Below are 14,329 nucleotides of genomic sequence, written 5' to 3' on the forward strand. Positions count from 1 at the left end.
GTGAGGCACATGGCTTTCAGTCTTTTGAGACATATTTATTAAGCAACTACTACATGCTCAGCCTGCTGCAGTCCATGAGGTCGCAAAGAGTCGGACACGACTGAGCGACAGATTGAACTGGCGTGCTCAGCTCTGGGGAGACAAGGGTTGCCTTTCTCTAGCTCTACAGAAGCAGACCCTAAGAAGAGGATGTGAACACACGCAGTTTACTCCGGAGCTAAAGGGCACAGGGCAAGGAAGTCAGCAGTAAAAAGTGTCTCAGCAAAAAAAAAAAAAAAAAAAAAAAAAAGTGTCTCAGCAAGGCAGCGCTCCTTGCTCCCCGCGCCCCCTCCCCACCCACTTCCATGGACAATGGTAGCTTACCTCAGCACAGAGAACTCTCAGACTGGGGCACAACTACATTTCAGAGGTTTTTCACATGATCAGTGAGACCTGGGATGTTTCTACACCAACTCCCATTGGCATCGGGGAAGGCTCCCCCCTGGGGGTTAATTCCCCCCACACTTCAGGCTTGACCTGTGGCTGGCAGCTCCCAGAGAGCTCCAGGCAAAGGGCTGCAGGTGTGAAATGCCAGCTGGGAGTTGGGCTGGGTGGTGCAGAAGTGCTGAGGGTACCCACGCTATCTACTACAGGGCCAACAAGAACGCCTCCACCACGGAGATCACACCATGAGCAGAAACCAGGGCATCCTCCCAGGTGGGTCCCTGGATCCCGCCACGTGGCTCCCCCCACGTCCCTTCCATTTTCCAAGGTGTAAGGGCAAAGGACCACGAAGCTCCCACTGGAGCAACGTCCAGAGGTGCAGGGAAGAGCTCCCAGCAGCCAGGAGTGAATCGCGTCTCTCCCCTCTCCAGCATGAGAAGGAGGAGAATGTCGGCTCGGAAGCAGCACCCTATGCTTATACCTGGCTCTTGTAAACAGAGATGATCGGAGCCTGACTAGGGGGTCCCCCTGCGCAGGGCTCTTGGTACCCTGCCCCGGCAAGGAGAGCTCGCATCTCAAAGGTGCCTCTGAACAGAGCTGCCATTATCCCCTCTGCCTGGGAACGCTCGCTCGAGCTTCTTTAAAATGTTCAGCCTGGCTTTTGCTCATCATCGTGTCTCCCTCTGGGGCTGCAGCATGCAGGGGTTGCCTTGACGGGTCAGCAGAGCCTAATGAGCAGCATCCCGGGGCGTTAAAGGAGCTATTGGACCCCCCTTGCAGTCCCAACCCAGTCAGCTCTGCTGCTGACACTGCGCACCTTTGCGGGCTGTGCCACCTTCAACCCTTCCATCCCTCCAGCTCTCAGCATTTAGCTTCACACCTTCCCTTTCCTCTCCAGAGAAGGGGGTGGGGTGAGGAGGAGAAGAGGAGCAGGGTTTACTCTGCCCACCAGACCCCAAATCCTTAGTAGCCTGGAGCTTTCCTAGGAAAGCATGGAAGAGACTACAAGGGCCCCACTTAAGCCTTGGCCGCCTCCAGAGCGATAAAAATATATTGTCCAAATGGGCATGCGTTTGTCACAAGCACCATTAATGGTGCCAACTTCCATCGATGTGAAGACTCACATTTTTTCCCACATTTTAACATCTCTGAAATCAGGATGTGCCCCATTCGGTAGCATGCCATATCATTTAATTGGCAGAGACTTTTCTTAGTGGTACATAAAATGACGCTGCTCTTAAAATAGATGGCATCTTAAATGTGATGAAATATACTAAGGTTTTTTTTTTCAGCCACACATTATTGAGGGACCTTGCTGTGGCCATTTTTAGGGAGGTGCCTTTTGATTCCTGTCTTCTCAGTGCCCATCGAGGGCAGGGCACAGAGCATGTGCTCAACAAATGTTGAATGGATGAAGGGATGAAAGGCAACAGAGGCTAAGAAGGAGAAGGAGTTTGACCAGCCTGGTCCTTGCCAGCTTTATCTCCCACATCTCTTCTCTCTGCTTTCTTGGAATTACCTGTTACCCTTGACCTCAAATCCCCCCCACTTTCCCCACCTTTTCACCATAGTGTCCTGGGCAAACTCCTACATATGCTTAAAGGGCCAGTTCAAAGGTCACCTCTTCTGTGACGCCCTTCCTGATTTCTTACTCCCACTTCAGCTCCCTATTACTCTTATCACTGCTGCCCCTGATTATCCTTTTACCTACGGCCCCCACCAGACCAAAAGATCCTGAAGACAGGGGCAGTCTAGCTTAGTGACTGGCATATAGTAGAATGCTGAGTCCTTATTTGTGGGAAGAATGAATACCCTTATTCCACATCGATTTCTACTCTGCTATACAATTCTTTCTCAACACTCAGCATAAAGACTGAGAAACATCTCATCTCCTGTGTGTGCATTGTTTTGATTATGCACATAATCTCTTTGCATTGTTTTGATCTTTCCAAATAACAATAACAACAACTAATAACAATAATAACTATATGTCAGGCACTGTGCTAGTCACTCTATGTAGAGTTTCTCGTGTAATCATTGCAAGATCCTATGAAGTTGGTACTCTTATTTCCCCCGTTTTATGGATTAAGAAACTAAGGTTACGCATGGCCAAGTATCTTGCTTCCAAGTTCTAAAACTAATACGTGGTTGAGCCAGAATTCAAATTCAGGGAGCTGAACCCCAAGGCTCACACTACAATAAATGATACAATTCCAGCTGCCCACAAAGGACAGCATGCCTATACTTCTCTATCCCACATGGTAGCTGCCCAACAAATTCTTAAGAGTATGTAACTGAGGGAATGAACAGTAAATACCTTTTATGTCTACAAATTCTGATTCTGTTTCAGATTCTTTTCCTTCACGTTTCTCATCGCTTGGAGCCAAAACTAGGGTGAGAAATAAAGAAACATCTGTGTCCACTCATGAGCCATGAGTGATAAGAGAGGTGTGATGGGAACTCTGATTGTACCAGCGTCTTCATTTCTCTCAGCAGGGCTCTCCTTAAGGGCTTCCACCACTGCTGCATCATACATGTGCTCAGGATCCTAGAGACAAAATGAAATCCCTCTGAAAATGAAATGAAAGAACTTCCCCAGGCCAGAAATGATGAGGGAAGGCACCCAGTCTCTTGCACCCAAGTAGGAAGAGACTTACCTTGAATTGCAACCCACGGAGATTGTGAATCAGTTTTGCATAGCGTCCCCTCTCCTCCATTAACTCCTTGTGGGTTCCCTTTTCACAAATCTCCCCATCTTCCAACAAGATGACTTCATCACAAGACTCTAAGAACTGCAGGGATATTCAAGCAATGTACAGTGAGCTTCTGTCTTGGAAGAGAGAGGAAGAGCACGGCGCTGGACTGCCATCCAGGAGCATCCTGGGCTCATGTGATCCAGGGGTTCCCAATATTGGCAACACTGATATTGAGGGCCAGATAATTCTTAGTTGGGGGTGAGTTGGGGACTGACCTGGGCATTGCAGGATATTTAGCAGCCTCTCTGGCTTCTATCCAGTCGATGTTAGGAGCACCTCCACTCCCAGGTTGTGGCAAGTAAAAGTGTTCCCAGACACTGCCCGATGCCCACTATGAGGTAACAGTGGCCCCCAGCCGAGAAACACTGACTTAGTGCCTATGTGTCTTGTGAGACCAAAGGGGGCCTCTGGTTGTCACTGTGATGCACACTGAATCTTCCTCTGCTATTACTCCCTATATGAACCTCCTTGCTAAGAAATCTGATCACGGGAACTTGGAGTATGAAATTAACAAGGTCACTGAAGCCATGATTTAGTGGAGAAGGGAAGTATGACCTCAGCAATGGCTCCCCTCTGTTGTAACGTTACAAACCCACCTCACCATCCTTATCCAGCCCAGGAGATGCAGCCCATGGCACAGTCTCTGGCATCCAGGCCACATTACCTGGCTCGAGGAGTTTACACCAGCCTTATCTGTACCTTTAATGATAGCATCCTACATTTTGTCCAAAGCACTTCTGTTTTTCTAATTTGAGTTCCTTTCATTTCTATATCACGTCTGAGATCAAAGAGCTGCTAAGCAGAGTTTCCTTTCATTCTGGAATGAGACTGAGCTCTCCTGATAGGATCAGCCTATCTAGGGGCAGGGAGACCCTCCTAGAGGTGGACAAGATGCTATGAGATCTAAGACAGTTCAGCCTGAATAGGGCTTTGCAATTCAGGTGAGAGGTCTTCCCTTGTACTTTGGGGTTCACACAGGTCAAATCTACCTTGATGCTCTTGATTGAAACCCTGAAAGAAGTAGCTACATTTGGTCACTCTGCATCTGTTGGGGTTTGTGGGGAAGAAGCCAAATGACAACAGGTTTTCTTGGCCTTGGACAGGTCCAGCCTTTCTGGCTTCTTTGGACTAACTGCCTGGTTCCATGTCCACTTTCCCAGACAACACAAGGAGGAACAGCTGGATCTTAATATCCAGTGGAGACACTTTCTGATAGAAAGCCTCTTCTCATCTTTGCACAGCATCTTCTAATTTTCAAAGCCTGATCTCATCCCCTCTCTGTCCCCCACAGTCCAATCAGGAAAGCAGGCAGCATGATTATCAGCCCATTTCCCAGATGGGGAAACTAAGGCACAGATGTGGGAGCACACATCCCACCCCCTGAGGCTCCTGGTGAAGCCCCTCTGGCCAGTGATCTCCCAGTTCTCTCCAGCGAGACAGAGGGTGATCTGTGCAGCTTTGCTCTGCAAACACAAACTCTGGCCCTGGGTTGGATGTCAGTGGTCGGCCACTGGCCTCATTTCATTTGTTTCCTCAAGTGACAAAAGAGCAATCGTCCAGTCTGAGCACCGGAAAGCATCCAGATTGCGTGTGGACCCCCAAGTGAAAGTAGCCAGAGAAATGTTCCGGAAAAGCCCAGGGGCTTCAGGTCCGCCTCTGAGCGCCTCCTTCCCATAGATGACCGGATTGAGACTCCAGCGCCATCTAGTGGCCGCCTGTATTTTCAACACGCAAAAAGTAAGATGAAATGACCTTGGTGAAAAATAGAGTCTCTGAGGAGACTGAGCCTCCTGGGATCTAGTCTGAGGTCACTCTGCTGGTGAGCAAGGTTCAGAGGCTGGGCCAGGGCCAAGGTCACGTTGTGCCCCTTGAAGACTCCTGCAAAGACAGCTCTGACCCACATCCGTTGGGCCCTCCAGGAGGACAGCCCTTCCCACTGCCTGTGGTCTCCAGGGACTGGAGCCTCACGGGGCAGAGCTGTGGTCACCACATTTAGCTCCCGGGCTGGGCGAGAGCCCATTCTGAGTCACCTCACGGGGGCCCAGAAGAAACCCAGCCTTCTCCACACCCCGCCCCTGCCTAGCCGAGGAACAAGGAGCTCTTATCTCACCCACCCAGCTAAGATGTTTCCTGGAGATGACGGACACCACTCGGGTAAACCCCATATGCTAAATTCAGATGCTTGGCGCTTCTTCTGAGACCTCTAACCCTCAGTAAAGAGAGGCAGAGATTGGGGCAAAGCCACAGGTATAGGAAGGCCTGGTTTTCCTAGTCCTTGAAAACCTGGCCCTCTTCGGCTAGACCTTTTGGCCACTGACAGAGGAGCCTAAAGATGCTGTAACCATGGCAACTTCACATGCTGTCAGCTCCAACCCCTCCCCTAGCTTGTCTTACCCTTGCAAAGGCCGGGAGTCCCACCTCTTACTCCTAGTTTAACATTTCCCCCCGGGTGGCAGAAGAGTCAGAAGATAGGACTTCTCCTGCCTCTGCTCCAACTGACTTCTCATTACAGTCCCATGCTGGGGGCTCTCTCCTCCAGCTACGCACACACACGCATACACACACAGACGCACAGCGCATACCTCTGGGGACTCACTTACCTACTCACTGTGGATAAGTCAGAGTGGAGAAGAGTCCTGAACCCTTTCCGTGGGGCTGACACAGTAAGTACTGTCCCCAGTCTGCCAAATTTCCAGGCTTATTCAGGGAGTTCAGTCACTCCCTTTCCTGGGAAATATTCATGTTCCTAAGCCTGAGAGTGGCTCTGAGCAGGGAGAAGCTTCTTGCCTCAGGCCTGAAGTCCTAGTCCCCAGCCCCTTTCCCCTGGGGAGTGATACAAGGGGCATCTGAACCCCAATCAAGCGTTCATCATCTCCTGTCACCCCCTACCCCTGGCCTCAGGTCTGCCCAGTCCTTGATGGAGGAGAAGGCTCTTCCTACATGGCTTCCCACCTCCCCACCATCAGTGATCCCGAGCTGGAGGAGGTGCCCCATGTCAACCCCACAGGTAGGGGTCAGGTGTTCCTGGAGAATTTCCCTCTGATGGATGGTCTTGGCTCCACTGAGCCCAAAGGTAGGGTAAGCCAAGCACAGAGGACTGGGCAGGGCTCCATGCTAGCCTGGATGGCTGGGGACCATCACAGTGTCTCCTGCCCCTTCCCTGACCTGGTCAAGGTGAGGACTGCAGGTTTAGGCAGAAGAGGAGACTTTGCGAGCCACACCCATTTCATGACCTCATGGGTCCTGCTGGTCCCAGTCACCTGCAGCTGGTGGGTCACCAGGACAACGGTCTTCCCCCTGAGTGCCTTCTTAATGCACTCCTCAAAGACGTGCTTCCCCACGTGGGCGTCCACGGCCGACAGCGGGTCATCCAGCAGGTAGATCTCATGATTCGAGTAGATGGCGCGGGCCAGGCTGATCCTCTGCCTCTGCCCCCCAGAGAGGTTGAGGCCCCGCTCCCCGATCTGTGGACAAGGGTAATGCTATGGTCCATCATCAGGCCGAATCTCCCACCCCACAGTCCGTGGGGACCAGGAGCTTCCTGGAGACTCTTCAGCAGACCGCTCATCACCATGGTCCAATTCCTCCACCTCCTTCCAGGAACGCCCTGACCACACCAGGTACCCTGGGCAGTGGGAGGCTCCACTTCTGCAGGAAGCCTGGTGGGCAGTGGCAACTAGGGAAATGCTCCTTCCAGTGTTGAGTGAGGGGTTCCTGGCTCACAATACCGCTGCCCCAGTGCAACCCCATCGGGAGGGCTTCATCTTGACCAGTAGCGCCAGAGGGCATTGTTGAGCAGGAACCTCTCATTGTGGAGCAGGAGAGCCAGGGGACAAGCGAACAGGAGGGAGAAGTGGCTGGAAGCAGAGGGTCAAGGAGCAGGTATCTCTGTTGGTCCACTTGTGGATCAACTTTTCACTCCCACCAGGCAACTCTAAGCTCCATGAAGGCAAGAGATGTGTTTGCCTTGTTCATCATTACATTCCTAAGGCCTGGCACCACGCCTGGACCAGAACAGGTGCTCAGCAAGCATTTGTTGAAAAGGTGAAAAGCCTAGGTTGCCTACTTGAGGTGATCCTATCCAACTGACCCCAAAGCGAGCCTCCAGGACTTCAGCCAGGCGTTGGACTGCACACTAGGGCAGGACACACGAAGTCAGACAAGAAAAGTCCCCTCTCTACCGGGAGCTCACATCTTAGCAGGGGTGGGTAGTTTAGTTATACACAAAGTAACGGCACAAAGGAGTTTTAACAAGTGCCATCTGAGAAGCATAAACTAAGTCCTTTGGGGCATATTACTTTAGACTTTGGGACTCAGGAAAGTCTTCCTCAAGGGGATGGATTTGGAGTGGGAACTCGAATGGTGGTAACTGGCAGAAGCAGAGGTCTAGAGCCTGGAAGGCGAGTGTGCAGCTAGGTAAGCAGGTAGGGGTGGGTGGAAGCAAACACTGGCAGGGCCAGGGCTTCAGTGGTTGTGGTGGCCATTCCCTTAACACAGACACATGGCTACACCGGCAGAGAATGACAGTGTGCTCTGAACTGGGCTTTCGTCAGGATGCCTTCCTTCTCTGGGCTCCTGGCAGATTGGGAAGACTGTGAAAAGGGCCCACTGGGGTGGGGAGACAGAAGGTGGCCTGGTAACACCCCTCAGTCACCTGAGTTGGCAGCCTCAGCCCCTGCCCTTTAAATGAACACCCTTCAGGGGAGATATTTGGACATGACCCTTACACTCCTGGGCGGGTGGGGCCAGCACAGCAAGAAGGGGCCTGTGAGCATCCAGCCACAGTGCTGTACCCCCAGTCTCTGTCTTGAAAGACAAGCCAGCCTGGGAGATGGGGAAGCAGTTTTTGCCAGAAACCATCCCTGAGATGGCAGGCAAACTGGAAGTGACCCCAGGAGTGAGCAGGCAGAGCCCAACCCAAGTGGAGCTGGTGTCACATCCATCGTGATATCTCCCAAGAAAGGACCCAGGTGGAGAATACAGGATGGTAGAGCCTGACTTTCCCCACATCTCCTGGGACCCTTCGGTCCTCTGGGGCACCTGGATATGATGGAGCCAGAGCCTGCAGAGCTTCAGCGCAGTGGACCTGGCTGTGCACTGCTGTGGGGTTGAGCTCTGGGTTCTACTCACCTCGGTCAGGTCTCCATAAGGAAGGCTGCTCAGGTCCTCCTGGAGGGCACAGACGCGAACTGCGCGCTGATACCTGTGGGAGCAAAGCTTGAGGTCAGCACCATGAGAAAGACCCCACGTCCATGCAGCCCAGGGTGGCTCAAAAGGCGCACTGGTGTCCTGGGCAGGCAAGGAGGTGGCTGGTGGCTTGGTCTTTGATGTCCAAGGGCAACTCCCTCTTGACTTCTTCCCGTCTATCTGATGCAGAGTTGACTCGGGAGGGTCCCTCCCCTCACAGGCTTCCCACCATTTGAGAAAGATGAAATAAGTGCACACTAGACCTCTGAAGGGAAAGTGACTCACAGGGGTTAGAGCAGGGAGTCACCAGTGAAGGCTGAGGTCACTGGAGGAGATCTCCCAGAGGATGCAAGACCGTTGATGGACAAGAAGATGCGTGTGGGTGGCACTAGAAGACAGTGAGCAGGCAGATCACAGGTCTGCACCAGGTTCTGGAAGCACTTGACGCCCTGAGCATTGAGCCCATGTGTCAACTTCAGGGCTGCTATGCCTGGTGGCTGAGACCAGTAGCTTTGGAATCAGAACCTGGGTTTGAATCCAGCTGGGTAACCTTGAACAAATGACTATACCTCCCTGATCACTCTCCACTCTGTACATTAGGTTAATAACTCATTAGGTTGGGAGAAGTGGGAATGCTGTCTGATGCTCAAATTCTCCATCAGCAGTAGTTACAGCTAATGTTATCACCTTGGCCAGTCTTTGACTATGAGACTCAGGATGCTCGGGACATCTTCATCTTGCCACCTCCACTCCCATCTTAAACTTCCTCCCACCCTCCTGCTTCCTGTGGTCCTGAGAGTCTCAATATCCATCCCAAGAGCAAAACCTCTTCTAGAGATGCCACACATAAAGGGTGCTCAGTCCATCCTTCAAAGCCCAATTCAAGTGCCACTCTCTCTTCCCTCTTGTGATCTCTGCTGCCTCTGAACAGTCCGGCACAGTCTCCTGCCCTTGGCATATTCCTCCTTGGCCGATTGTCATCTCTGTGTGTCTCCTGCCACCCATTCCACTTGGGTGCCAAAGATACATCTTGGCACTTGAAAGCCAAAGATACATCTGAGCCACCCCGGTGGCCCCCATGGTCATGCACAGTCCTGTGTCTTGCAGGTATTTGGTAAATACTTGCATTCTGATGCCCTGTGAGATAAGGGCAAGAATCCCTTCCTCTAGTCTGCCTCTGCGGAGAGAAGCCATTCCAGACAGGGCTGGGAGGAGGCACGGGAAAAGGCAGGCCAGGAGATGCTGGGAAGAACAGTTTGGCCAGGGCTAAGGACTCCCTGACTGAGCCTCTTGACAGCGGGATGTCATGACCAGGGACAAGGAGGGGAGGTAACATATCTCTTGCTGAGAACCCAATGCTGGCCAATGCCAGCCAGCAAGAATGGAGTTTGGCAGGGTCAACTCTCTCTCTGGGCCTTAATCTCTTCTTCTGTAAAATGGGGATATTATGCCAGAGTCCCCCTAAATGGTTGGTTATGGGACTCTAATAAGAGAATGTACATGGCAATACATCAAGCTTGGCAAAGAACCTTAAGAATGTATTTCCAGAGCTTAAATATAATGGCCCTATATGTGGATTCAAAAATTATGAATTTTGTTTTCATTCCTTTCATGTTGAGAACATCAACAGCAACATATCCCGATAGCTCTGGTGTCAGTTAATAGTTTCAGGGTTGATTAATTGCATACCTGCTGCACATAGTTTCAAGGAAAGTTCCAATTACTTGGCCTAAAGCAAAATTGTCAGATTCCTCTTTCTGCAGTCAGACACCATATGCACTGTTACAGAAAACCTCAGAACATATGCTACTCTGCATTGGGATGGAGTGCTGATTCCATTCATTTCTGGGAGTGTGATCTCAGGTCTGCAGAAGGCACCTCTCCTGAACTCTGGGATCAGGAAGAGAAAAACCAACACCCATCCACATATGATGAATGTTTAATCAGAACTCATTAAAGAAACCCACTTAGCAATCATTACCAATGACATCAGCCTCTGTAGCAGAGTGTACCAAACACAAAAGTACTTCACACTTTCAAAGTTAATATTACCTTTGGTGATCATACTTTTCTCCAAATAATATGTTTTCTCTCACATTTCCATGAAAGATCCATGCTTGCTGGGAAACATAGGCCAGAGTCCCGTTGACAGCCACGATCCCTTGTTGTAACTGCATCTGAAGCCACAACACCAGAGAACCCTCAGGAGCCAGGCCTCACTGCCTTCTCCTCGGGGCCCTGTTGCACTTTTGCGTGTGTGCATGAGTGTGTGCTAAGTCGTTTCAGTCATGTCAGAGTCTTAACGACCCTATGGACTGTAACCCACCAGGCTCCTCTGTCCATGGGATTCTCCAGGTAAGAATACTGGAGTGGGTCACCACGCCCACCTCGATCCCTGGGTAGGATCTTCCCTACCCAGGAATTGAACCCACATCTCCTGCGGCTCCTGCGTTGCAAGTGGATTATTTAACACTGAGCTGCCAGGGAAGCCCCCATTGGACCTTTGCCACACACTTATTCCATGAGCACAAATTCTGAAGGCATGTAGGGTGACAGGATGTCTCTCCACACACAAAGCCCAGCTGTGCTGGCGGAGGCACTCAAACACATTTGAGAGGCCAGGTGGGAATGTTCCAGAAGGGGCAGAGGTAACCCCTGCATGCTGGAGAACATGTGGGGCATGGGAGCTGGATTCTGTTTTCTCTGGGACGTTCCAAAGGAGCAGACCAAGGGTAGAAGTTAGAAGGAGGTAAATTTCACTCCCATATGCCTCAAAACTCTCCAAAGAGGGATCAGGGTGAGGTCATGAGTCCCCCATCACTGGAGGTATCTGAGTAGAGTCTGGCTCACCTCTTACAGGGTTCCGTGGAAAGGATTCCCAACATCAGGTGGAGAATCGGGTTGGGTCACCTGTCATGCGCCTACCTACACTAGGGCTGTCACAGAGACGCGCCAAATCCCAGAGCACGGGGGCTGCAGCTCACCTGCCTCACTCCCCACCTCCGCCTTCAAGCAGGGAAGGAGCTGTCACTCCTCCTACAAATGAGCCAAGTGAGGCCAGTAGAAGTCACCCTGTTTGGAGAGGCTCTTCTGAGCCCGGAATCCCCTTGTCTCTACTGCAGGCAAAGGCAGTCCCAGGTCCCAACCTCTTTTGGAGCACAGAGTGAGGGGGAAAGGGACTTAACATTTTTCCCTGAATGCTTCTCATTCACTTGGGAAGCCTTGGTAACCGTGAACGGTTCATTTACTGAGGATACAGTGAACGGCTTGGCCGTTTCCCTGGGGTCACGCAGCTAGAAACAGCAGACAAGAGTCCCGCTATTCCTAGCAGGAGGTGTGCTCTGCTTCATGCATTCATTCAGCCCCTCCTCCAAGGACCAGCCCCTGCTCCGGGCAGACGCTGAGGAAATGGAGGTGGATCTCAAGTCCCCGTGATTTGCACGGGGTTCTCGGGTGCTTCCCCGCCAAGCCGCCTGGCTGGCCTTTCTAATCGGCGCAGGCCAAGCATGTCATGAGAAAACTGTGGGTTTAATGACCCGTCTCTCCCTTTGACCAAGATGGAGCTCCAGGCAAGAAAGCTCTCACTGCTTAACTCAGCGGGCAAAGCAGAGAGAGTGTGGAAGGTCCAGCCCGCAGGCCTGGAGCTGCCAAGCGCATCGACCGCCTGGGACTCATTGTTAGCTCTGAGTATAGCATCCCGTGCGGCCGAGGCCGGGCCCCGGACAAGGCCGGCGGGGAAGCACTCCGCCGTCACAGTGCTCCGCACGCAGCTTACCTGTCCTAGCAGAGCTGCGATAAGGGAGCTCTTCCCACTTCCGACATTCCCGCAGATGCCCAAGACCTTCCCCTATCAGAGAAACAGAAAAGAGACAGTCACTCTCCCAGCTCTTAGAGGGTCACCCCCAAATTGTGCTGGCCAGGCCAGGCAGGGACCAATGGGTCACTGCTGGCTCTGTGAGGTGGCGGCCGCAGCTTCACACCCCAACCCTGATACACAGCCTGGGAGGATGCCGGAACCTCACTCTTCATTGAGTGCCTCCCCGGCACAGCCCAGCAGAGTGCCCGGAGGACTTCTAGAAATCATGTATAAGCACTGATGCGAAACAGCCTGTGCTGGTCTGGGACACACAGGCCCTGAATATGAGAGTTGTCTTGTGCCCAGACTCCGGGAAAGCAAATTCAATGGACGCTAAAGGCTACACAGCCCAGGGGGACAGGGGTAGCCTTGAAGTGCAGAGGCCTGGGAGCTTTCTAAAAGTCCTCTTAAAGCATCCTCCCACCATAACATCTCAGTCCGAAATTACTGAGCAGTTATGTTGTTCCAGAATGTTGGGTTCATGGATTTTTCTATGGCTGCAGATTTATTAATTCCACTAGTAAACCACCGTTAAAGCCTACTTTGTGCCAGGTGCTGTTCTGAACCCCAGCAACAGCACAACATAGCAAAGAACACCGCAGTCAAGTCTGGGCCTACCCTAATGGAGCTTATGCTTTAGTTGGGCAGACAGTAAACAAGATAATTAAATAAAATATGAAGTATGACAGATGCACGCTCTGGAAACAAATAAAGCATACAGGAAATGGGGGCGGGGGCCTTACCGGGAAGGTGGACAACTTAGCTTGAGTTCTCCCGGAAAGAGGACCCAAAGCAAGGAGCTGAGTGACGGTGGCTTGTTGGGGAGGTGCAGGAAACACCAACTGTGAGGATGGGGATGGTACAGGAGAAGGAAGGTGGCCCATCAAGGGTGTGCTGTTGGGTCAGCTCCCACAGGAGGCAAATGAAGCTCAATGCTGCTGGGAAACTCAAGGAATTGCAGAAACGGAGTCTTTCTCCTCCCAGTGGTTGAAGGAATCAGGATAAATACCCCACAACCAGTGTTTGAGAGCTGCTCCCTCGACTATTGATGTCTTGGCTCATTGAGCATGGTGGGGAGGGCGCCCAGGCACACAGATGCTGATCCGGCCATTGGAAGGTGGCCAGGACACACGGATGGGTCACTGATAGTACCTGCTACCGGTGACGTCTGAGTAAGACCCAGGGGAGGTGAGGGGGTGAGCTGTGTAGCTATCAGCAGGGAGCTACAGCTGGCAGAGGAGGAGTCCTTGCAGAGACTCTGAGGTTGGCACAGACCCACTTGAGTTCAAGCAGCTATCGCAATGCTGTGGTTGCAACATCTGGAGCATTCTGATTAAGACCTGCTCCCAGGGCTTCCCTGGTGGCTCAGTGGTAAAGAAGCTGCCTGCCAGTGCAGGAGACACGGGTTCGATCCCTGACCTGGGATGATCCCACATGCACAACTAAGCCCATGTGCCACAAGTATTGAGCCTGTGCTCGAGAGCCCAGGAGCTGCAACTACTGAGACAACGTGCTACCAAAGCCTGCACAGCCTAACACCATGCTTTGCAACGAGAAAGGCCACTGCAACGAGAAGCCTTTGCACTGTAACGAAGCGTAGCCCCTGCTCTCCTGAACTAGAGAAAAGCCTACACAGTAACAAAGACCCAGCACAGCCATAAAAATGAATAAATAAAATTATTTAAAAAAAAAAAAAAAGACCTGCAGCAATTCCTCGGAGCAAAGATGCTCAGCATGGAACCAAATATGACCCCTTTTCCACCTGAGCTAGATCAGAAGGGCCTCTTGCTGGCCTGCTACCCCAGCACATGACAGTTGCTGCCTGTCCTCACTCATCCCTTGGGTGAGTCTTCACGGAACGCCAGGCAGAGCAGTAGGCACTAGCGATAAAACAGTGATCAGGGCAGATGCCTTGTAGTCACCGGAGCTGCACATAAGTAAAACTGATCATTTTAATTCCACTCAAAGAGCTACAAGGAAAGGGGGGCATTATGGAGACTTTGAGACAAAGAAACACAAGGATGGATCTAACCAGCCTAGGCATTTCGCTTTTCATTGAGTCCTGTCTACTACTTGCAGCCAGGTCTGAGCCTTGTTTCAGCCTAAA

The 14,329-nt window shown here is 51.7% G+C and overlaps 1 protein-coding gene across 2 annotated transcripts in view; it reads right to left on the bottom strand.

Moving 5' to 3' along the window:
- Positions 1-14,329, bottom strand: part of ABCC12 (ATP binding cassette subfamily C member 12) — a 59,371-nt gene that overhangs the window by 22,240 nt on the left and 22,802 nt on the right. For both annotated transcript variants that reach the window (XM_061134411.1, XM_061134404.1), the window contains exons 10-16: positions 12,142-12,213; positions 10,419-10,543; positions 8,310-8,382; positions 6,440-6,643; positions 3,081-3,215; positions 2,890-2,971; positions 2,741-2,815 (exon numbers count right to left, since the gene is read on the bottom strand). In XM_061134411.1, coding sequence (XP_060990394.1) covers positions 2,741-2,815; positions 2,890-2,971; positions 3,081-3,215; positions 6,440-6,643; positions 8,310-8,382; positions 10,419-10,543; positions 12,142-12,213 — 766 coding nt within the window. The remainder of the gene's footprint in view (positions 1-2,740; positions 2,816-2,889; positions 2,972-3,080; positions 3,216-6,439; positions 6,644-8,309; positions 8,383-10,418; positions 10,544-12,141; positions 12,214-14,329) is intronic.

Source organism: Dama dama, chromosome 4 (assembly GCF_033118175.1).
Source record: "Dama dama isolate Ldn47 chromosome 4, ASM3311817v1, whole genome shotgun sequence".
Classification (NCBI taxonomy): Eukaryota; Metazoa; Chordata; class Mammalia; order Artiodactyla; family Cervidae; genus Dama; species Dama dama.